The sequence below is a fragment of the Lepidochelys olivacea genome (assembly GCF_965140295.1).
Source record: "Lepidochelys olivacea isolate rLepOli2 genome assembly, chromosome: 17".
Lineage (NCBI taxonomy): Eukaryota > Metazoa > Chordata > Testudines > Cheloniidae > Lepidochelys > Lepidochelys olivacea.
Genome location: NC_140427.1, coordinates 383,770 through 407,908, shown reverse-complemented (window position 1 = coordinate 407,908; position 24,139 = coordinate 383,770). Strand labels below are relative to the sequence as shown.

The 24,139-nt window shown below is 44.1% G+C and overlaps 1 protein-coding gene and 2 long non-coding RNA genes across 5 annotated transcripts in view; 2 read left to right on the top strand and 1 right to left on the bottom strand.

Moving 5' to 3' along the window:
* The window catches only part of SLC43A2 (solute carrier family 43 member 2), a 56,770-nt gene extending 48,826 nt beyond the window's left edge, over positions 1-7,944 (top strand). For both annotated transcript variants that reach the window (XM_084650972.1, XM_084650973.1), the window contains exons 13-14: positions 1,479-1,602; positions 3,392-7,944. In XM_084650972.1, coding sequence (XP_084507098.1) covers positions 1,479-1,602; positions 3,392-3,553 — 286 coding nt within the window. In that variant the 3' untranslated portion in view covers positions 3,554-7,944. The remainder of the gene's footprint in view (positions 1-1,478; positions 1,603-3,391) is intronic.
* On the bottom strand, positions 259-24,091 carry LOC311532484. The gene is made up of 3 exons (XR_014714391.1): positions 23,735-24,091; positions 19,761-19,858; positions 259-731 (listed from the first exon to the last, which is right to left on the bottom strand). It is a non-coding gene; the product is annotated as an uncharacterized lncRNA (long non-coding RNA).
* On the top strand, positions 17,991-22,137 carry LOC311532483. 2 transcript variants are annotated; one of them, XR_014714389.1, is made up of 2 exons: positions 17,991-18,277; positions 19,735-22,137. It is a non-coding gene; the product is annotated as an uncharacterized lncRNA (long non-coding RNA). The 2 variants fall into 2 exon arrangements; XR_014714390.1 differs by having other exon boundaries at positions 19,732-22,137.
* Positions 24,092-24,139: the final 48 nt, after the last annotated feature.

The following is a 24,139-nucleotide window of genomic DNA, read 5'->3' as shown; positions in this document are numbered from 1 at the left end:
GCTGTGTCCATTACTTTCCTTGCTTGTGCCTAATGCTGACCTGTAGTTACTTATTGCAGTGAAACAAGCACAGATATGCTTAATGTGGACCTCAGGTGCAATTCATCCTAAACTGGCTTCACCATCATATGGGTTAAAAAGCTTGAAAACTTTAGCTAACTCGCCCTAATTATGAGTAGATACAGGTACATGTCTTGATGAAATATTGGTCAGGGCACTCTGACTTCTGGAGCACATAGCTCTGGTCTCAGAGCAGACTAGCTGTTTCTAGACATTTATCAGCTTGTCAGAGCATTGCTCAAAATAAATACATAGTTAATGAGACCTACACACCTTTACCCGGTAGCGTGGATCATCCATTCTGTATCCAACATATACAAGTTCTCAATATATATACATCAGTGTTCTCTTCCAAAACTAAAAAAAACTTATGTAACAATGGGAAGATCCATTTCCTCTGACCTGAACTCTTGGACTGAGAGACAAAAAGATCAATAACTTTTGCTATAACTTTTTTTTTTTTTAAAAAAACCTAACTGCCTGGACTCAAAAATCCATTAGTAAATCTATCTGGGGCTTTGCTTGCAGAGGTCTTCCTCTTTAAGTTCCATGGTAGCTTTTAACAAAGATGTGGAGTCCTCTGCTGTGTTGATACCTGTCAGTGTAGACAGTAGTCCACTTGTCCATTGCAACTTCTGAAACATCCTGGTTTAAACAGTTTTCTCTCAAACCTGATTTAAAAAAAAAAAAAAAGTTGAAGTTTTGTCCAACCCCACCTCTTTTTCTAAGAGTCAAATTAAAAAATTGCACAACCGTGGAAAAACAAAGACATTAACCTGTCCCAAGACTTGCTTTTTGTAAGTAATATCTACTACTCAACAACTTTCCAGTCAACAATATAGTTGAATTTGACAGAGGATCAGACTTTGTTTCTAAATAAGAAAACATGTCTGGCACATACTAACCTGTTGTACAGGGTTTTGGTGATTTCCAGAGTGAGTTAGTTGTTGTGCCCAGATGAGCTGTGGGAATGAAACTGATGGCCCAGCCCCAGATGTTGGCTCAGATGGATGTACAATTTGAAGAAGCCCCTATGAAAATCTATTGTTTTCACCCTTTTTTGTTTCCTTTGCGTACTGAGAAGCGCTCCAAACGGGCCTGTGCTGACGATGGCACTATGTTTAATCTGCAATTTTGTGTGTTTAAAAAAAACAAACAAAAAACCCCCCCAACCCTATATTCGAAAATTCAGGTGGAAAATAATCCAGAGAAGAGACACTTGGACCCTGAATTGCACTGCCTTAAATGCCAATCTTAATACACATAATATTCAAACACAAGGAGACATTCCTGAGTTCTGTACAGCTGAGCTGTGAGCTAGGAACCTGCTGCTGGGAGAGATGCCCAGTCTGGTCCCCTGAGTAGCACAAAAGATTCAAGGTGGTGTGTGGTAACTATGTTGCTTTCTACGTTGACAGATACCCCTCAACGCAGTTTGGCAGCTTGACGGGACTGCAGTCTTTGGTCAGTGCCCTCTTTGCTCTTCTGCAGCAGCCCTTGTTCCTGGCAATGATGGGACCATTGAAAGGAGACCCTCTTTGGGTAAGAGAGGGAAGAGTAAATATAGTCTGCCCCAAACTTAGCATGAGGGGTTGGTGGTGAGGTCCAGTTTCATTTTGTTGAAAAGGAATCCCTTCCTCACAAATCAACCAAAATGAAAGGGATTCTACGCAGACCTATGGTCGTCAAATACACTGCTCTCCTCAGACTGTGACCAATAACTGCTCTAGAGGAAGGCAACTTGCCCACCCAAGCGCAATGCTGTTTATTTCTGGGGTATGTTTTTTTTTTTTTAATAGTCCTTCCTAATTAATGCCTGCACAGACCAGACTGTCTTATTAAACTTCTCTTAACTCACATTACCTTTAAGATGTGTGGTTAAAGTTAATGAGCCCTGTGTTAAATCGAGCCATAGTTTTGGCTGATGCCCTGTGCCTGGGCATTCCAGGGTAGATGATTCTTTATACAAGTAGCAGTGAGAGTGCTGGAATCTGACCAGTGATTATATTGGAAATGGGGATGAGGAGAACCCTGTTCACACTTCCAGCAGCATGAGACTGGTGTGGATTGCTGACCCAGGTCTGAAACCTGGTTGTAGGGTCATAGGGCTCATGTTCTCCTTGAGAGGTCGGGAGTAAGCATCCATAAAAATGAGGAATCAGATGTCTTTCCTTTGGGAGTGCTGGCAGTGATGCTGGGCCCCTCTAGGAGATGTTCCTTTCCTGTGCAGATGGCGGTATTCAGAGGCTATTCAGCAGCTCTCAAATGTGTTAGGAATTCTGTATGTTCTTGGACCTGTCCGTTTTGTCTTTGTCTGCCCTAAATGCCTTCAAGAAGACAGGCTGGATTTTTTTCTTTCTAGAAGCTCATTATTTATACAGTGAAACACCACAACCACCAGTATAAATGGAAAGGATCTAAGGAGGGGAAGGGAAGGAAAGCTGCAGCATTAATTTCTGTTGCCAGTTCATGTGCAGTAGGTGTAGTGAGATCATTTTTTAGGTGGGAGTCTCGCTCTCTCCCCTTGACAGTGAATGCAGCAGAACTACGCACCAGTGAGCTGCAAGCCTCAGGATTCCCAACGAGCACTATGTTTTGGTTGCTGCTTGCACTAATCTTAAATTGTGAAGGTCAGGTATCTGTCCGGGATGGGGGCTATGTGGGGTTTCTCACTCCAACCCTGCCTCAGGCAACTTGCTTAAAGCCCTGAAACAGAGCCGCTTAGAGGGGGCAAGGATAGATTGCATCAGAAGGATTACATGGCTCTGTTGGAGGTGCAGGAGGAAGAGGAAGCCTGCAAGCAGTCTCATGAGTGAGTGGAGTCAAGCTAGACAGGAAGAAGCTTAATTCCTGGGTATGATAGCCAGCTCTTGGGAAAGCCACCACTACAGATGCTGGGTGTACTCCCACTAGCACTTAGCTGAACTGCAGGGCCAGCAGTGTTGGCATGGAACAGCCCCAATCCCCTTCTCCTTCCCATGAGCATAAGAGATTGAGAAAATGTCAGTGCTGTAGACTGGCTGAAGTCTGTAATAGGGCAAGGCAGAGCAGTCACAGCCGTGGCTTTCTGTATAGCAAAGAAATTTCTTCAAACATGGCACTGACTGACCTGCTTTTGCAGCATTTACTAGCAGAATCTGCATAGAGAGCTATGGGCAACGTTGTATAACTAAAATCCCCCTGTAGGCTGTTGCAGATGTATTGAGCAGGGCATCTCTCACGTCCAGCATGGGTGGGTGAAATAATGAGGCCCTGGGGCTGGCTTTTAGGTGTGTGTCACTGGATTGTCTCTTTCCTACCTATCTAATGCTGCTTGTCTCTGTCCTTGTAGGTGAATGTGGGGCTTCTTGGAGTGAGTATGCTGGGCTTCTGCCTGCCGGTCTATCTGATCTGCTATAAACGCAGGCTAGAAAGAGAGAAACAGCAGAGAAGTGACGATGCCAAACTCTTCCTCAAAATCAATGGCACTCCCAATGAGGAAGCCTTTGTTTAAGCCAGTGCTTCAAACACTGCCTCCTCTTCATGAGTTCCCCTACCACTTCAATGGGGCTACCTCTGGCCCAAGTCATGATCCTTCTCTCCATGTTCTGCCAGCTTCACACAGCATGATCAGCTGCCTTAGAGTGAAGACGGAGTATGTTTCTAAGATGTATATGCCAGGAGGAGGCCTCCCTCTTCTTCTTTCCTTTTCTAAAAGCTACACAGATCACAAATTGAATGAGCTGAAGCCTGCCCTAACTGGCACTGTCTTGGCTGCAGGAGAATGACATTTTACTCACCATTACCAAGCTTGGCTACAGGACTGTAGTCCCTTGCTTGAAAACCCTGTGCTGTGAACATTGGAAAGGGGAATTCGTGCTGTGTCTTCAGAAGTAGATTTTCAGTTCATTGCTAAACACTAATCTCTGATGCTGAAACTTTTTCTCCATATAATGTAAAGAGATGGTTAGTGAGCAATGGATTCTGCCACATGTGCCAAAATGAAGGGTCCAGTTGACTGCTCTTCCCCCTCACCACCCTCCAGCAGCCTGGTAGTCCTCTACCCCAGCCTGTAAGCTTTGTCTACATGGTAAGATGTCTGCTGTCTTGAACCATTCAGCTGGAAATTGGACCTTGTCTTAAGTGCTTTAGGAAGTGTTGCCTTTCTTCTTCTCCTCTCCCTGCAGTGGCCCTAAGAGAGGAGCAGCAGCTGGTAGTTTGGAGATAATCTTTGATTAGAGCTGAAAGGCTTTTTCAAAACTGGGTCCTATGGTGCAAAACAACTTTCTGTTTCTAGGTGCTGGTTTTGTTGATTTGTCTTACTGTTGAAAAGAACCAACAGTGCAGAACTGGACTTGCATGTAGGAAGTGGATCCTGTGACCACATGGAAGATTGACATGGTTAGACAATTTCACTAAGTCTGAGCAGGACCTCACAGCAGTAGCCTCTCTCCTGTGCTCAGATAACAGCCCCCTTTGAGAGAATCCAACACTCTGAACTGCTGAACACCAACTTACCTGTAGCTGACCAAAAGCTTCTGGTTGGCAGTGCAAGAGGAGCCTCCTAGGATGTCTGTGCTCTTTCTGGACAAGACAGATAGAGATCACTGACTGTGTGGTTGGGTAGACTTCACAGAAAAATAAGTGGACTTGGGGGTATCCGAGGAGGTCTCTGCTCAGACATGGAGGGGAATACAAAGGGAATTCTTGACCTGCTTATCTCTTCTAGCCATGCCTTTCCTGGGCCTTGTCTACACTGGACTTTTGTTTTTCCATAACCTTCCTGCTATTGCTATCAGTGACTCAGCTCTACAATAGGAGCACTAGTGCACACAGGCTGCCTATGTTCCATCTCGACCTGCTCTGAACAGGGTTACACAACCCTGGGTAAAGGCCAGTGGGTGGTATGCTTAATACTCCTATTGGCTGGGCTGAGCTGAGCTAGTACTTGTGATAGTGGGGAGATTATGGAAAACCCTGAGTCTGGTGTTCTATAGCAAATGCAGTAGTGGTGCTTTCTCAGTCTTACAGTATCTCCAATGCCTGGCACAGGGGAGAGTTTCTTGAACGTCCCCTCTGAACCAGGCAGGAAAAGCACAAGACTCTGCTGTCACTGTCCAGTAACTCCAAACTGGGATTAAGAGACAATGGTGCATCTGTATGCTCTGTCGGAAGTGACCTTGGATCTGGGGGGGAAGAGGGAGAGTTTGTCAGAATGGAAAGCTAACAGCTTTGCTATACAGGATTAAAACATTCAGGTGAGCAGACTACCCGAACCCTTTCCATTTAAAGAGTAAGCTCTGAAGGTATTTTGAATGGCACCATGGAAAAGAATCACTTTGTTAGAATCCTTAACAGACTCATCGGGTTAGTTAGGTTGCCAGTGCATAATGATTGAGCAGCAGCGCCCTCTGGTGTTACTGTATTGTAAAATCCCATATGCTATTTACAAAACAATGACAAAACATTTATTTCAGATCTGCTTGCCTGTTTTGAATAGATTCCTGCCACTTAACGAGTATATTTTAAACACTTGTGGGTTTTTACATGTTGCCTTCATCAGTTGTCACACTTCAAAAGTAACCATGTCTTATGTTTTAATACTGCATCAATGCAAAAGTACTTTATTCTATTCTGGTGGCTTCTTATAAGTTTGAGGAGCTTTGGAGATGTGTTACTGCCCTTTTCAGCTTTTTTTTTTTTTTTTTTTTTTCGTGTCAAGCAACAATTAGGGAGCACAGCTCAACTTGGCAATTTAGGTCTTAAACAGTAGAGAAAAATTTGCATATGTGCTTGGAAGACATACCAGCAGTAATTTAATTTCCTTGTAATAAGAGTATTTCTGGATGGTTTTCTGTAGATTTCTGCATCCTGTACTGCCAAGTGTTGCTACACCTAAATGCTCTGATATTGCACACCTGCTCACTCCAGGACTGTTTACTCAACAAGGAAAGATCAGCTCACATATTGCATCAGATTTTTAGTAAAATCTTTGAGTTGGAATTGTGGCATGAACTGCAGTCAGCTCACCCCATCAGCTTTGGAGAATAATGTGGTAAAGACAGAGACCTAATTTTCAAAACTGGCTACTGATTTTAGATGCCCACTATGAGAGAGTTTAAAGGGGCCCAATTTTCAGAAAGTGTTGAACACCCACCCTCCCTAAAGCAGGCCCCTTTAAACTGTCTCTGAGCATCCAGTTAGTGGGTGCTTTTGCAAATTGCAGCCAGAATCCTTAGTTCCATGCCTTACAAATGCAGACAGTCTGAGAATCGCAGTCTGCCAGCTGCATGACCTTACTGCATGGAAACCTTAACAGGGGTCTCAAATTCATTAGAGGAGAGCCCAAGATTCCATGTTTAATCATGGTAAGGGGACTAGGATATAAATTCGGGGGGGGGGGCATATTCCTCTTGATCCACAGCAGAGACCATACTAATGTTTCTGGGAGGCTTACACAGAAATCGGGTCAATACAGCCTTTATGGAGTAACTAAACATTTATTCTTGCATTTACATCCCCACTGCAATGACTAATTCCCTCCTGTGGAGGGCTTCTCTCCAACCCTATTCCATTTGCTGAAATGATCAGCAATGCAATCATTAACATACAGTATGTTGACATTGATGTGTGATCTCTAGGCTTTAGAACTGATACCCTATTCACTTGAATAGAAGGCAGAGGAATTCTGCACTCATTTAGGCTAGAAACATCATTTACCAAAAAATTAAACTGAGATTGTGGGGAATCTAGTTACGGTGCTCTCATGAATTCAAGTTACCTGGACCAGATCTGTCCACAACTGTTTGATACCCTAGCTTTATAAGATGCTTTAAAATATTTAATATTGTAAAGGGCTCAGATACCATGGTGATGAGTGTGGTATAAATGCTGAGAAACAAGAGACTTTCATGTCTATATGTAAAGGTCTAACAGGACAACCAAAATACTCTCATCCCTACAGTGGTGAATATGGTCCTTACCTGTGTATCATGGAACTGTATTCTGCCAGGACGCTCATACTTAACATGTCTTGCTATCCTAAATTAAGCTGCCCATGAACATGTTTCCTTAACAGCAGAGTGAGTTTAATGAGGTATTTGTCCTCAGTCTGTCCAGCAGTATGATCCAGAGAAGAAACCCTAATACGCGTGCACAGCCCCTTTAAATGCATTAATGTTGAATTCTGAGCAAATGAGTTGCACTAATTTCATAATCTCCAATTGCTAGAAAAAAAACGTTTTCTAGCGTTCAGATGCTTTCTGTGCATCACTCACAACTCCATGCACTTCCAATCCAAAAAGACACAGCTCATCTCATCAGTGTATGTCCCCTGAATGTCTGAAAACAGAACACCACCCTGGTCTGCAAATGCTTGTTGCTATGATGTGGATGTGTCTCCAAGTCTGTTTAAGTGGTGCCTGTATAGAAGGTGTGCCTGCATTTTGGGGTGACTCCTGGCATTGATAGGGGTACTTTTTTGGATATGATTGGTCTTTTTATTTAGGATTCTGAAAATCAAAAGCTGTATTGAAAACAGGCTTTAATGTATAACTGATTGGCCAGTGGATATTTTGCAGAAAACAAAGGCAAACTTTGCTGAGAGTTTCATTCTGACCTAAACACTTTTGCAGTAATTAATATAACAGCCCCTAACATAGTGAGAGTGGCCTCTACTCCACAGGTCTTTTAGAGGAAAACTGCAAAATAATGAGATTATAATTAAAACATCACTAAAGTATGGGTAAAGTAGAAAGCTTCCATTTTGACAAGCTGACTAGTTTAGGAGACAAAATACAGAGACAAACACTGGAATGCAGGACAAAGCAGATACAATATTTTTGTAAAAAGAAAAGGAGTACTTGTGGCACCTTAGAGACTAACCAATTTATTAGAGCATAAGCTTTCGTGAGCTACAGCTCACTTCATCAGATGCATCTGATGAAGTGAGCTGTAGCTCACGAAAGCTTATGCTCTAATAAATTGGTTAGTCTCTAAGGTGCCACAAGTACTCCTTTTCTTTTTGCGAATACAGACTAACACGGCTGTTACTCTGAAACCTGTCAATATTTTTGTAGCTACAACTTTCAATTTCCTGGCTGCCTGTATCCACATGAATATGTATTGTTATGAATTTATTAATCTACATCACTAGATAAGTACTTCTGCTGGGAAGTGGCAGTAAAACAGCACCTTTCAATTAAAACTTCACAACATTCACTTCTGTGGAACTAACTGAAACAGTGACTGCTTTTATAGATGCATATTCTTATCTACCCCATTTCTGTGCTTACTTCAGCACCCACTGTCCTGCACTGTACCCAATCCTTTTCTTTCTGTTGTCCTCTTTTTTTCACATTCTTGGAACAACTTCCCATGCGCCAAGCAAACCTCCCTTTACTTCCTCTAAAACCATTTCTTCTCTTCACCCTTGAAGCATTAATCCCCTCCCAGTGCTGTGTGCATTCCTCTTATGCCTTTTGTATTTGTCTGAGTTATACTGTATGTTCCTTGGGGCAGGGTCTGTGTCATCTTATGTGTTTGTAAAGTGATGTGTATTCTTACAGTAATCTAAATAATAAATATGGTATTAAACTAATCAGTATAGTCTTTTTGAGGCTGAGCATCGTAAAGGTACCACCTTGATCTCTTGGGGGGGGTGGGGGGAGGGGCAGGAGATGTAAGCATAGGCATTACACAACACCTTCTGCCAAATGGCTTGTACTGCAGTTTAACCAAAGAGGTACTTGCCCATCCTGTCTTTCAAGCTAATGAAAAAAAGCCAGACTTCAAATAAAATTAAGGTCAAAACCATTGAGGTCAGAATTAGGACGGACCCCCCCCCCCCCGAGAAACATAAGCGGATCTTGTTTAGCAATAATTTGTCAAGTTTGCATCAGACCCAGCATGGTGCTGTTGGGTGCATTGCTGCTCAAGGTACCATTTTTCAATCAGACACAGACTTGGTCCTGACCTCCATGTAAGTGAGATGACAACTTTTGCAAGAGTATGCATTGTTAACCCCAGTACTTTTGCAAAATTCTAGCTCTGGCAATTTTTTCTGTCTGTAGTCCCCTATGCTGAAATAGGGTACAGGTTAAATACAAGACAACTGGGGGTGTATATGTGTGTTCTCTCATTGAATGCCAAATCCTTATTGGGACTTCTTGAAGGAAATGGGAAATGTAGTTCACACCTTTACTGCTATATGTTCTTAAAAAATAAGTATTTGGGTACTTTTTATTTAAAATCAAAATAAACTGTTACTATGTGGGACAATTTTCTGTGTAGCTGACTTAACAGAGCCCTGTACTTTAGAAGGCTGGTCCCTTCATAAATAAAAAGTGCATGCATTTTTTTTTTTAATTTAACGTAATAAATGTGGCTTCTATAGAAGATATTCTAAATCATAGCTTTATTTCACTGGGCCTGACTGCAGGATGGGGGCATGGTTTTGGCATAAACAGATGGACTTTGAGAATAGTTACTGATAGCCAGTTATATGCCCTAGCTTGCAGTCTTTTTAACACAACAACGCTTTCTTACTTTAGTGAGAAGACTGGGATTGGGTTCAAAACTAGAATAATCTGAGGGATGTGTAAGTATCTACACTTTTTTAAAAAATGGGATCCTGGCCCTTCTACCATTTGTGATTGTGTCATATAGAAGGTTGCTGTTATCAAGATAATTCCTGAGCTAATGGCTGAGTGTTGGGTTAAAGTGTTGTGTGCTAGATTTGGAGGGTGTGAGGATATCTCACGCAGACTAATCTGCAGCAATATCTCTTGAGTTTGTAGGAACTCAAGTCTCAACTGCCAAGTAGTAGAATCCATCTGGGCTTTAGTGTGGCCAGAACTTTGTTTGTCTCACCCCATGCTCTGACTTTGCTCTAGTATTGCTTTCCCCAAGTTCTTGTAAAAAGGGATTTCTTAGCACTGCTTTGATCCCAGCTTTAACTGCCAAAATCCCCACACATACATTCGTTATGTTTACTTGAAGCTTTTGTAAGTCTATATCACTATTTTGGAAGGCTAACGTGGTTAGGTAAATTAGTGTAAGCTGTGTGTGGTTCTTGTAGTCTTTATAGTACATATAAATTTTGAGCACACAGAAGGCTGGTTTTATGCTAAGTTTCTTCTAGGTAACTTCCAACTAAGACTACGGTAGGTAATAGATTTCCTCACCGGTCTGAAATAAGATGACCCTATTGTAGCTGCAGGGAGAGGAAAGCATGATCTGTTTTGGAAGAAAGGTGTGGCTTGTTACCATACTCTCCCCCCCACCCTTCAAACTAGACTCTAGATATTTACCAGTTCATTTTAATGTAGCAGCTGTGTGGTGACTGTGTGAAAGGAATGCCATGATCTTCCATGTAGTATTTGAAGTTTGCTTCACAGTTTGAAGGTGTCATTGCTGTTACAGGCCCTTTGAAAGGTGCATGAAGTGTAGTGCTTTTGTGCTGTCTGTAGAGACTTAGATGAGAACAATATACCAAACTGATTAAAGGTCCAATTTGCTAACCTTAAAACAACACCCCTGCCTATAAGACTCTAACATGGGGCTTTTGCTTCACTGTAGCCCAGATGACTGAAGTAATAAGTACTTCTGCTATACCCCTAACTTCCATACAAGGTTAGCCCCTGCAAGAGGGCTTTGATGCCTCAACAATGATCCCTCTGGCCACTTGAGGAGTGATAGGGGCTAGGACTCCCTTTTTAAGGCCAAACTTCACCCTGAAAGACTGTGGTTCTAATCATAGAACTGGAAGGGACCTTGAGAGGTCATCTAGTCCAGTCCCCTCCACTCAAGCAGGACTAAGTATTATCTAGACCATCCCTGACAGGTGTTTGTCCAACCTGCTCTTAAAAATCCCTAATGAGGGAGATTCCACAACCTCCCTAGGCAATTTATTCCAGTGCTAACCACTCTGACAGGAAGCTTTTCCTAATGTCCAACCTAAACCTCACTTGCTGCAATTTAAGCCCGTTGTTTCTTGTCCTATCCTCGGAGGTTAAGAACAATAATTTTTCTCCCCCCTCCTTGTAACAACCTTTTATGTACTTGAAAACTTATGTCTCCTCTCAGTCTTCTCTTCTCCAAACTAAACAAACCCAATTTTTTTTTCCAATCTTCCCTCATAGGTCATGTTTTTCTAGACCTTTAATCATTTTGTTGCTCTGTACTTTCTCCAATTTGTCCACATCTTTCCTGAAATGTGGCACCCAGAACAATACTCCAGTTGAGGCCTAATCAGCACAGAGTAGAGTGGAAGAATTACTTCTTGTCTTGCTTAGAATCATAGAATATCAGGGTTGGAAGGGACCTCAGGTAATCATCTAGTCCAACCCCCTGCTCAAAGCAGGACCAATTCCCAACTAAATCATCCCAGCCAGGGCTTTGTCAAGCCTGACCTTAAAAATATCTAAGGAAGGAGATTCCACCACCTCCCTAGGTAACACTTTCCAGTGTTTCACACCCTTTATAAGTGTACTCTCTATGCCATTATCTAAATCTTTGATGAAGATATTGAACAGAACCGGACCCAGAACCGATCCCTGCGGGACCCCACTCATTATGCCCTTCCAGCATGACTGTGAACCACTGAAAACTACTCTCTGGGAACAACTTTCCCACCAGTTATGCACCCACCTTATAGTAGCTCCACCTAAGTTGTATTTCCCTAGTTGATTTAGGAGAAGGTCATGTGAGACCGTATCAAAAGCCTTACTAAAGTCAAGATATACCACGTCTACCGCTTCCCCCCTATCCACAAGGCTTGTTACCCTGTCAAAGAAAGCTATCCAGTTGGTTTGACATGATTTGTTCTTGACAAATCCATGCTGACTGTTACTTATTCACCTCATTATCTTCTACGTGTTTGCAAACTGATTTATTTGCTCCATTATCTTTTTGGGTACAGAAGTTAAGCTGACAAGTCTGTAATTCCCAGGGTTGTCTTTATTTCCCTTTTTATAGATGGGTACTATATTTGCCCTTTTCTGGTCTTCTGGAATGTCTCCCATCTTCCATGACTTTTCAAAGATAATTGCTAATGGCTCAGATATCTCCTCAGTCGGCTCCTTGAGTATTCTAGGATGCATTTCATCAGGCCCTGGTGATCTGAAGACCTCAACTTGTCTAATTTTTGACTTGTTCTTTCCCTATTTTAGACTCTGATCCTACCTCATTTTCACTGGCATTCACTATGTTAGACTTCCAATCACCACCAACCTTCTTGGTGAAAACTGAAACAAAAGTCATTAAACACCTCTGCCATTTCCACATTTTCTGTTGTCTTTCCCCTCCTCATTGAGTAATGGGCCTACTCTGTCCTTGATCTTTCTCTTGGTTCTAATGTATTTGTCAAATTACAAAGGATGAATATAAACAAACACAAGTATGTAGGGACAAAATTAGAAAGCTCAAGGCACAAAATGAGATCAGACTAGCTAGGGACATAAAGGGTAACAAGAAAACATTCTACAGAGTTTCCACTTTTTGTAGGACTTCTGAGTTTTAGATCATTGAAGATATCCTGGTTAAGCCAGGGTGGTCTCTTGCCATACTTCCTATCTTTCCTACGCAGTGAAATAGTTTGCTCTTGTGCCCTTAACATCTCTTTGAAAAACGGCCAACTGTCTTCAATTGTTTTTCCCCTTAGACTTGCTTCCCATGGGATTTTACCTACCAACTCTGCGTTTGCTAAAGTCTTGAAATCCATTGTCTTTATTGTGCTGTTCTCCCTCCTACCATTCCTTAAAATCATGAACTCTACCATTTCATGATCACTTTTAGCCCAGTTGCCTTCCACTTTCAAATTCTCAACCAGTTCCTCCCTAATTGTCAAAATCAAATCTAGAACAGCCTCCCCACAGTAGCTTTCTCCACCTTCTGAAATAAAAAATTGTCTCCAATACGTTCCAAGAATTTGTTGGGAAAAATAACACATCAGGACACAGATTATCCAATAGATGTCTGGGTAGTTGAAGTCCCATATCACCACCAAGTCCTGTGCTTTGGATAATACTGGGTGATTATAAAAAGCAGGGGAAATGGAAAGGCTCTCCAGGCTCAGGCTGCAAACACACATGCCTTCTTAATACTTTTGTCTCCCCTACCGTCAGTCCTACCCCCCAGGGTTGGCTTCCTTCTTTTGTTTTTGCATGTCCCCTTTCAGAGGTACTGTGAGATATCAGTGCATGAGTGGTAGCCCTGTGCCTCAAGGCATCAGATGGTGCCGCTGAAGTAACCGTTCTTGCAGCAGGCATATTCAAGCAGAGCGTCTTCCTTGGACCTTGAGTGATTGGAATTGGACCTTCATCGATGAGAGGTCTCTTGAGATTAGGATTTATGCGGTGATCAATGCTCTTCTTTAATTCCTTGATGGGAGACGTGTTTACTCTTTTTTGAAGTCTTATTATCCAGGGTTGCACATGAAGCAGCAAAAGTGACTGAGGATGTCTGTGACATAGAGGCTGATGTATAGGGTGGTGGGGAGAGCAAATCCCTTGTGAGCTAGGATATGCTCCATTACTATCATCTTAAATCTAGCCTTCCTGTCCTCCTTGGATCTGGCCTGAAAATCCCAACAGACCTTGCGTTTGGCAGGGTTGTAGGAGTGCCTCAAATCTCGCAGGCAGCTGGAATGCCCATCGCTGTGGGGAAAGGACATGTGGCAAGTCTCACAGCCTTAAACCCTGTGTCTTGGTCATAATTATACTCCTAACACAGAAAATCGGGGAAGAGGAAGGAACTCTGCTTCTTCCCAACCCCAACTAACAGAAACTGAAACAAAGGTAAAATATAAATAAAGTAACTACTCACACACACAATTTACATGTTAAGATAGGGAGCTGAATACAGCAGGCAGCAGAACTCTCTATGAACTGCAGGTGGTTGAGAAGGAACTGATTGGTGGTGGGCTCATATGTTTCCTTGTTCACAGCATGATGCACTGTTCCGTGCAGCCATTAGCCTGAAAACGCTACTTTGCAGTCACTGGTTGAGAATGCGCACGTGTATGCAGAGCTGTCCCTAGCCTATGCAGCCGCCCTTGGGGGGGCTGTGTGGGGCCCCAAGCCTCCATGGGGGGGGGGCAGGAGCAGGCTTGGGGGGCCAGGGGAAACCCACCCCCCAGCACAAGCCAGCAGAGCGGGTTGGAGACAGGTCACTCCACTTCCTGCCGCCTGGTGAGTGCAGGGTGGGCCTGACCCCTGCTGCAGTCCTCAGGGGAAGGGCTGGAGTGGGGGTGGGAAGGGGCGGAGCAAGGGCTACGGGGAAGAGGCAGTGCAGGGGCTGGAACAGCACACAGCTGTGTAGGGCACCAGGAAATTTATGCAGCTATGTACTTTGTGTATGGGTAGGGACGGCCCTGGATGTATGCATCCTACGGTAGAACACCCACAGGGACACTATACTCAAAAGAAGCACATTCCAATAACTACACCAGTGTGGGGAAAACTTGCTCAGTGACTCCCTTTCTTCCAGGTTAACATCATGACCATTCTAGTCATTACACCCAAGTAACTGCACAACCAGACCCCCACACTGACAACGCTTCTCAGTGCCCGCACACCAAAGTACCCACTAACCCTATTACAGAACAGAAACTCATGGACAGGCTCAGGGACAGTTCTCCTAAGGAATAACATTACAGATTGCTGAGAAACATTTTATTTCCCAGAGTCAGTTTACACTAAATAACCAAGGTCAAGCTTTTGTTTCAAAAAGGGTTTTAATGAGTCAAACATAACTATTATTGATAATGATAGCTGCGTCATTGCAGAAACAGCCTCTAACCTAACATTTTTTATGAGATTAAAATGATTCTCTGTGCTAGTGGTCAGGTTCTGACTACCCTGATCATGTCAGGGAACTGGCCAATGGGAGTGCAGAGTTGGTGCTCGGGGCCGGGGCCCCGCTGCCTAGAAGCCAGACCTGCTGCTGGCTGCTTCTGGGGTGCAGCACAATGTGGAAAAAGGTAGGCACTAGCCTGCCTTAGCTGGACAGCACCGCCGACAGGACTTTTTAACATCCTGGTCGGCAGTGCTGACCAGAGTGACCCAATGCCTTCCTTTGAAAAACACTGCACTGGGCTACTGGGTATAAAGGGAGCACTACCTCCACTTCCTCTGTGTTCAAGTTAGCCATGCTCTGACATCACATACCAGATTGGACCCTAGGCACTGAGGGGACTTTACTGGTGAAAACGTAGGCACCTGGGGAATTCAGGCACCTATAGGGTTGGGCAAGATGAGTGGATGGTTCGGAGGTGCAAACTTTTGGTCTCAGGTGCCTAAAGTGGCAGTTAGGCACCTAACCCCTTTTGTGGATCTGGCAGTTGGTATGTAGTTGCTTAACATGGGGTTTTCACAGTGATTCTTAGAGTGTTGACAACTCTTAGGATATTTGCTCTTTTTCTTAATACACCAGCTATTGGGAACGTGAGAATCTCAGCATTCATTTAAATAAAAAAAAGTTTATAGCCCTCTTGGTTGTGAAGAAATGCTGGAAAAACATGACCCCAATTGTAACCTAAAAGCTCAAAACCCAGCAGGCAAATAATACTCAGAGTTTGGCTTAAATGCCCCCACAAAGTGTGAAGATTTCTGGGGCCTTTTTTTGGTTGAGTGCTTGGGGTTACTGATACTGCAGCTAACATGAAGCTAAAAGATTAACTACAGAAGTAAGTTACTCTTTCCAAAGTTATCCTAATTGCTATTTTTACAATACTTAATGACCAGGCACCCAGGAACCAGCCTGTGCGCCAGCTGAGTTGGGAGGGGGAGACAAGAGAGGGAAGGGCCATACTTGTTGTGGAAGTAAAAAAGGGATAAAGGGGATTTGGACACAGATATCTTAGTTTTCTTAGGAATAGAGCAAGAGTCAGGCTAACTCTAATAACACAAGACTTTAAGGCAGGGCCTGGGCGAGTGGGAAGCGAGTGGGAAAACTGTAAGAGATGCTGTTAGATAAGAATGGAACACAGACTGTAGTAGGAACTGCTGAGAAAAAGTAAGATATCAGGAAGGAATATGAATAAACAAGACGCAGCAGTTGATAGTTATTGTATGTAACAAAAGGTATAAATGCTTGCCCTAATTGTTTATCAGGCAGAGACCTGCCTACGAAGGGGGGATCCCTGGCCACATGCACTCTCCCCCTTGCAATTGCTTGAGAATAAATTGTCTCTGACTTGTTGCAGAGTGAGTTTGTGTGTGTGGTTTTTGGAGGGGGGTGAGGGAGTGAGAGAACCTGGATTTATGCAGGAAATGGCCCACCTTGATTATCATACACATTGTGAAGAGAGTGGTCACTTTGGATGGGCTATTACCAGCAGGAGAGTGAGTTTGTGGGGGGGGGGGGGGGGCGGAGGGTGAGAAAACCTGGATTTGTGCTGGAAATGGCCCAACTTGATGATCACTTTAGATAAGCTATTACCAGCAGGACAGTGGGGTGGGAGGAGGTATTGTTTCATGGTCTCTGTGTGTATATAATGTCTTCTGCAGTTTCCACGGTATGCATCCGCTGAAGTGAGCTGTAGCTCACGAAAGCTCATGCTCAAATAAATTGGTTAGTCTCTAAGGTGCCACAAGTACTCCTTTTCTTTTTGCGAATACAGACTAACACGGCTGTTACTCTGAAACCTAAGAGTGAAGACTGCATTTTTCTTCCACAATTTGGTGCCGTGACTTGGATGGCAATGCCTGGTTGAGACAGCGGTAGCTACTGCAGACCGTTCCCCTTCGAACCCCATGGCATCACAACAGAGGTAAGAGACCCTTTGAAATCTCTATTGGGGTATTAGAAGAGGACTGCCTGTGGGGCCGTCTGTCCCTTTGGAGCTTACGCCATGCAAACTTATTGATTAAGCAACAAGATCAGATGCAAAGTGGTACTGAGGAACTGTTGCCGCCCTTAATAAGGTTAGTTTGAAGTGGTACTGAGCATTTAGTCTTGCCACCCTCAATAAGGTTAATGTATCGGTGCTGAGGGGTTTTTGCCGCCTCAAATAAGGGAAAGGTTGTATTAAGTCCGGACATAAAGAATTAAGGTTATTGTTAAATGAGATGCATCAGGGTATGGGGAACGAATGTGTGTGTATGAATGAATGAAGGCGGGTATGAACCGCTAATCAAGTCCAAGACTTAAGCCGACTCCAGCTGCCCCAGGGCTACCCCATGTGGGAGTTCTGAAAGCAAGGGGGGTTAGCCAAACTTTGTGACCCAGCAGAGAATTTTCCTTACTTATGAGCCACTGACCAGGTCCAGACTTAAGCCGCTAGTTGGTGGAAACTGTGACCCAGTGGACCCTTTCCTGGGGTGTGAGTGAAAATCTTCCCTAATTTATGAGCTGCCAAATGGACAGGGGTCCCCTATGAGCCATTGAGCGGACAGGATATTCCCCTGTGTGACTGCAAAATGCATTGGGGACAGTCTAAGAATTCTCCTACACCACCGAAGGGCACCCCTGCGTACTATATGCATGTGCATTATGGTCCTAGGACCTGCAGGTATTTAGAAAACTGGAATTTTTACACACGATAGTCCATCTAAACAATTCTCACTAGAAGGTACCTTCGATCTAGATAAAATCATATACCTCAGAGGAACCCTTACATCACCAAAAGCCTCTGACATACAGTGGGAGAAATTTGTTTATTGGTGGGAGGAAGCCACAAAGAGACTCACGAGTCTCGTGTGCGGAGTCTGAAGGACTCCCAGGAAAAATTTAAAACAAGTACAGGATTTGAAAACTAAATGCAAAGCATCCGGATGCCTCCCTACCTGAGCAATTCCCTCTGCTCCTTTATATCCCCAATTAGTTAAGGCTGAAAGCAAGGAGGGAAAGGAATGGGTTAATTTGAAAGTCAGCTTGGCCTAGAGATAAAGAGAGAGCTGCTCTGCGTTCAAGGTCAAAAATCAACACAGATCATGCCAAGCGCACGCACACACACGCCTTTCAACCCCAGCTGGATGTGAAAAATATAGACAGAGGCAAAACAAATTGCAGGACTGAGATTACATTTGCAAAGGTTGGCTGCCCAGTGAGACCCAACAGTCTGCCTTTGCAACCTTGGAGCCGGTGTGGTTTGCAGACACTGAAGAAGCCACTGGCAGCCAGCTCGGACTGGAATACCGAGCAAAGGTCTCTGAAAGGGAAGACCCAAGAGACCCCAGGGCGTAAAAAAAAAAAAACAAAAAAACCCACAACACAACCAACCCTCCCAAGAGCAGAAGTAAGTTGGAGATTTTTGCAGCGTATCTCTGGACAACCTGTGCACAGGATAACCTCCCGTCCACCCCTCTCTCTCTCTCTCTCTGTCTCTCCTACCCCCGGGCCTGGCCAGCCTGGGCAGCATGTTTGTGAGTATGAAAGTGGGTCAGGGTTTGAGCACTTACGCTTCTTCCTTCCTTTGAGTGACGTGAAAGCAGTTCCCACACTCATCACTGTTTGTTATTTTATTAATGAAGCTTTAAAATTTAGTCACATGGTGTGTTCTCTTCATCTCCGCCCCTACGATCCTGCAGTCTTAGCCTGATCAACTGAGGCACAGGTAGATTGGTAACAGAAATCTGTCACAGTTTTGGTGAAGAACTGTGGAGGGGGGAGCTCTGCAGAGTGCACATCATCTCTCTGTTTTGCCCTTGACATTTCACGTTGGTTTGCCTAGCACTGGTGGTATTTTACGTTGAGGACTGCATAATTAAAGGTGAGCCCCACTCTCAGTCACAGTATGCCTGAGAACCGGAGAGAGGTTTAGCGTTCCTCCTCTCCCCCCCCGGTCTACGGGGAAAGGGTGCAGGTGAGTCTACCCCTGGTCATAGCAGGACTGGGCAATAAGAAGAGATGTGTACCTGGCAGCTAGAGAAAACTGAACAGTTAAAACACCAATTGTCTGTGTGTTCTGTCCAGGTGGCAAGCTTCATGGGGGAGGACTCAGGTAGCCCTTGTGAATGAGAATGTTTAAGGAAAGAGACCAGTAGGGGTGGGGGCTGGTTGAGGAGCCCACACACCTTGCTAAGTTGGTAGTGAAACAAAGCCTGTGCCCAGGGAAAGGGACAGTGCAGCAAGGAAAAAAGGATCGGACCCAGGCAGGCAGAGAAAAAAAAATGGAAAACCCGGTTGGAAGCCCTGAGGGGCATGGTGGCAGGACTAAGGGAAAGCAGTAAGTATAGGCATGGGGAATTTAACCCCCTGGAACAATCATTTGAATGGTAAAAATCTAAGTTGACTGGGGTGTCGTTTTGGGAGAATAAGCAAGTGATTTAAGGAAAGAGTGAAAGGTTAACTCTGTAGTTGTTGGAGGGAATCATCAATTGGATTTTGTAAAAACGCTAAAAAGAAAAAATTCTTGGTTTCTTTGCAGCCATTCTGAAGGAAAAATGGGCCCTTTTCCAAAGAAATGTCTGTAAATAAATCCAGGCAAAGAGACTATTTGATTGAAATCATTTGGCTATGAATATTTTAGTCAGATTAGCTAAAAGAACATAAGGGGTGTCTATTGGAATTTAACCACCCAAAATGTATAAAGGGGTTAAGGATGTTAAGGAAAAGAACATGTGCAGTGTATATTGTAGAAGGGGTGAAAGGAATGTAAGTACACAATGCTACTTAATTAAAAGCCTATTAGGCTCCAAGGGGCTGCAATACGAGGTGTTTTCCTTTTTACATCACTGTGTGTTTTGAAAGCAGGAGGTACAAGTAAAAGGCAATCAGACCTGGACCCATGCTTCTCACTGCAAAAAGGCCCCTCCATCTCGAGATGACTCTCCGACTGATGATTGGCCTCTCTCTCCTTCTGATGCTGCTGTTCCTTCTGGATTGCAAGAGAAAAGGACAAGGTGAAGTGCTAGTAACCTCTCCCTTGTCATTGACAGAACTACCATGCATTTGGATTTCGCTACAAGAAGCAAATCATTACAGAGTGATGTGCTAGTAACCTCTCCCCTGTATAATGCTAAACCACGACTGTTCCAAGAGAGAAGGAACACTCGCTCTGCTGAAACCACCGAGGTCCAGGAATTCCTGATGACAAAGGACATTAAAAATTGGCCCAGGTGGAGGAAACTGAGTATTGTATATTGGCAGGGAGGGAACTGCAGGGACCGTTCTTGGGAATGTGGAGTGGAGTGGAGGTTTGGATTTCTTCCAGGATCTGGGCTTTGTGCTTACAGACAAGTACCATCAGAATGTACTGCACTCCCTAATTGGCTTCCTGATGACGAATACCAAAGACGCCTTGCTGCCACGAACATTACCCCCACTATCCACTGCAACTTTGCAACCACCCCTGTAATTTACCCAAATACAGACAATACTGTATATTCTAATGAAACCCAATGGCCAAGGCCTTCACATCTTAGTGATTTACTTTTGTTCAGAAAAGTTATTTTTTAAGGTTCAGAATAGTTCATATGAGCGAACAATTGAGTGGAAAACAAACGGGTCGGTGGAAATAGAAATATGTGATATCACTACAAATGAGCACTAAGAATTGAAAATTGAGATTAATGGGTTCTATAGTGAGGTAGATATGATGGCCGTTCCTAGAGTCTGCAGTATGTTAGATGAAAGAGGCCCTTATTGTTATTTGGTCACCCAATTAGTGAATAATCAAATGTATACCCAAAGAGTCTGTTCTGCCACCGGAAATTTTATCTGTACTGAAATAATCCCAGTAACTAATAATTTAACCTGCACTATATTACAATATACCCCTTCCTATGCTATTAATGCTAATGCCTCTTGGAAGTACATGAAAGTGTTTGGCCAACAGATGTGGTATGGTACTTCATCAAAGAGAGATGTGTTAGGATATCGATGGACTGTGATTAATACTACTCTCGGGACTATAAAATTCATGCTGCCCTTATCCAGTTTTCAGGTCACCTCTACATATCCTAATTGCTCAAAAGGGGCTGCCATTAGGTTAGCACAGCAAAGGGCCTGGGTTTCCTCTAGAAAGAAGAGGGACTTGGCTGGACACCTATGGGATGGTGCCAATAGCGCAGCTGCAATTTGGAATATTTATAAAGGCCAACAACAGAAAGAAAAATTAGGACAGTTGGAAAAAGCCACAGGTCTTATTACGGGAGCACAGTTAACCCAGATACAGGCTTGAGTTGATGAATTACGTGTTATCTCCGCCCTTAGTTCAATGACCCAGAAACTTCTGACGATGATGGTGCTAAATATGACTGAGGCTGGGAAGGCACTGTAGTGGGATCTGGCTTGTTCAGAAATTTAGGATTTCCTGAATGACTAGCTCATGGCCATTCGGAGTGATCTGGAGCATCAGGCTTGGCCCACTGCCCTTACAGATACTTCAGGAGTATTATCTGATCTGTGGCCATGGAGACGTACTTGGAGATTTTCTGGAAGGAAGTGCAGATGTTCAGAGTGCTCCTTCCAAGCATACAGACCAACTGGAGGGATGTGGGCCCCCACATACCAAATCCTGCCGGATCTGTGGGGAGGATGCATGTGGGATTGGATAATTCACAGAGACATTTGGGAAATTAAACTACCTGGTATGCCTAACCGATTTGTAGTCAGTGCTCCTGGAGTAACACCCAACGTTTAGATAGGGAGTCAATGGACACTCTGGCCTTTAGAACCCCCACAGCTTCAGTGTGTAAGAACACTGAAGCCAGGAGAAGTTGTCACTGTTCATGGCATTTGTTGGGAAGGTATGGGACAAGGAACTACCCTGACAAGACACCTGCTCTTCCAAGCTAATGACAGTTGTGTGTATGTTAAGGCCACCACTTTGCAAGACATACATTTTAAATCTCACCACTGCTGAGGGCAATCGTATTATTTATTGGCCTGCGGCTAGAATCCTACAATCAGCCCTTAGGTTTCAGATACCCTTTAATTGGACAGCCTTAGTACCAGACCGGTTCCAACATTTGCTTTCATTCCTACCAGAGATCCAGGAAATCTCTGAATTACAAGGTCAAATTCATATGCTTCAAAATATATCAAATTGAAAAATATGTCTTTCATACAGCCTATAGAGTGTCTACATTATGTACTAATTATGATGCATTGTGCTATGTAACTAAGGCTATAAAACAACCCCATCATATTACACTAGGAATGTTAATGCTTTTATTGTTCAGTTTAGGATTATGTTGTTGTTGTTGCAGTAGTAGTAAAGGACGTAATAATAACAACACCTTCCTCGTTCATACTAACCGCGCGTTGTCATTGCATCCAACCAAAGCCCATGAGGCTGAACCATTTGATCTAAAATCAGAAATACAAGGTGTCAAGGTTCCCTCCCCACTCTGAACTCTAGGGTACAGATATGGGGACCTGCATGAAAACCTCCTAAGCTTAGTTTTACCAGCTTAGGTTAAAACTTCCCCAAGGTACAAACTATTTTACCTTTTGCCCTCGGACTTTCGCTGCCACCACCCAACGTCTAACCGGGTTTATTTTATTAGGAAAGAGCCTGTTTGGAAACGTCTTTCCCCGCAAAATCCTCCCAACCCTTGCACCTCACTTCCTGGGGAAGGCTTGACAAAAATCCTCACCAATTTGTATAGGTGACAACAGACCCAAACCCTTGGATCTTAAGAACAAGGAAAAAACAATCAGTTTCTTAAAAGAAGAATTTTAATAGAAGTAAAAAGAATCACCTCTGTAAAATCAGGATGGTACATACCTTACAGGGTAATTAGATTCAAAACATAGAAAAATCCCTCTAGGCAAAACCTTAAGTTACAAAAAGATACAAAGACAGGAATATCCATTCTATTCAGCACAGCTTATTTCCTCAGCCATTTATAGAAATCATAATCTAACACATATCTAGCTAGATTACTTACTAAGTTCTAAGACTCTATTCCTGTTCTGTCCCCAGCGAAAGCCTCACCAGACAGACCCAGACCCTTTGTTTCTCTCACCCTCCAGCTTTGAAAGTATCTTGTCTCCTCATTGGTCATTTTGGTCAGGTGCCAGCAAGGTTATCTTAGCTTCTTAACCCTTTACAGGTGGAAGAGTTCTTCCTCTGGCCAGGAGGGATTTTAAAGGTGTTTACCCTTCCCTTTATATTTATGGCACAAGGTTTGATGAAAATGGAGGTTTAAGACTGATAGTTGTGCTAGAAGCACAAAAGGGAGGAGTGGGGAAGTGAAAAAGGGATAAAGGGGATTTGGACGCAGATATAGAGCAAGAATCAGGCTAACTCTAATAACGCAAGACTAAGGCAGGGCCTGGGCGAGTGGGAAAACTGTAAGAGATGCTGTTTGAGCTTGTGTTAGGTAAGAATGGAACACAGACTGTAGCATGAACTGCTGAAAAAAAGTAATATCAGGAAGGAATATGTATAAACAAGACGCAGCAGTTGATCATTATTGTATGTAACAAAAGGTATAAATGCTGACCCTAACTGTTTATCAGGCGGAGACCTGCCTAGGAAGGGGTAATCCCTGTCCATGTGCCCTCCCCGGCTTGCAATTGCTTGAGAATAATTGGTCTCCAACTTGTTGTAAACAACCTAAGAGTGAAGACTGCGTTTTTCTGCCACATGGTCAACAGGGCTGCCCCTCGGAGGAGCAGAAAACGGGACTACCCAGCCTCCGAGGGAGCATCCTGGCACACCTCCCAGCAGAGCCGCCTCGCCCCAGGGAGCTTGGGCGGGGCCAGCCCTGGCCCTGAGGGGAACAGCCTGTCCCTGGTTTACCTAGAGGCGATCTTGACCTTGGACTCCGGCTTCCTGTGCTAGGCGTGCCTCCTGCCCCCATCTCTGTCGGTAGCTTGCGGGCTGAGGGGCGAGGCCAGCTCTCCTCAGGCCCGGCCCGACCAAGCCCTGTGGCAGGCCACGGGCCTATCAGGGCAAGGTGACGCCCCGGGGTGCTGCTGGCGCTCGAGCTTCGACTCCCGCGGCCAGAACCCAGGCGCGAGACGGCTGCTCAGCAGCCCTCGACTGCCAGCCTTCCTTCCCGCCTAGCCAGGCGCCGCCCGCGCACATGCGCGTTGGACACCACCCACCCGCGACGGTCCCCTTAAGGTTGGCTGTGAGTGGGCGGGGCACTGCGGAGGATCGCGCCTCCACGCGATGATGAGGGCGGTACGTTTGCGTGACGCA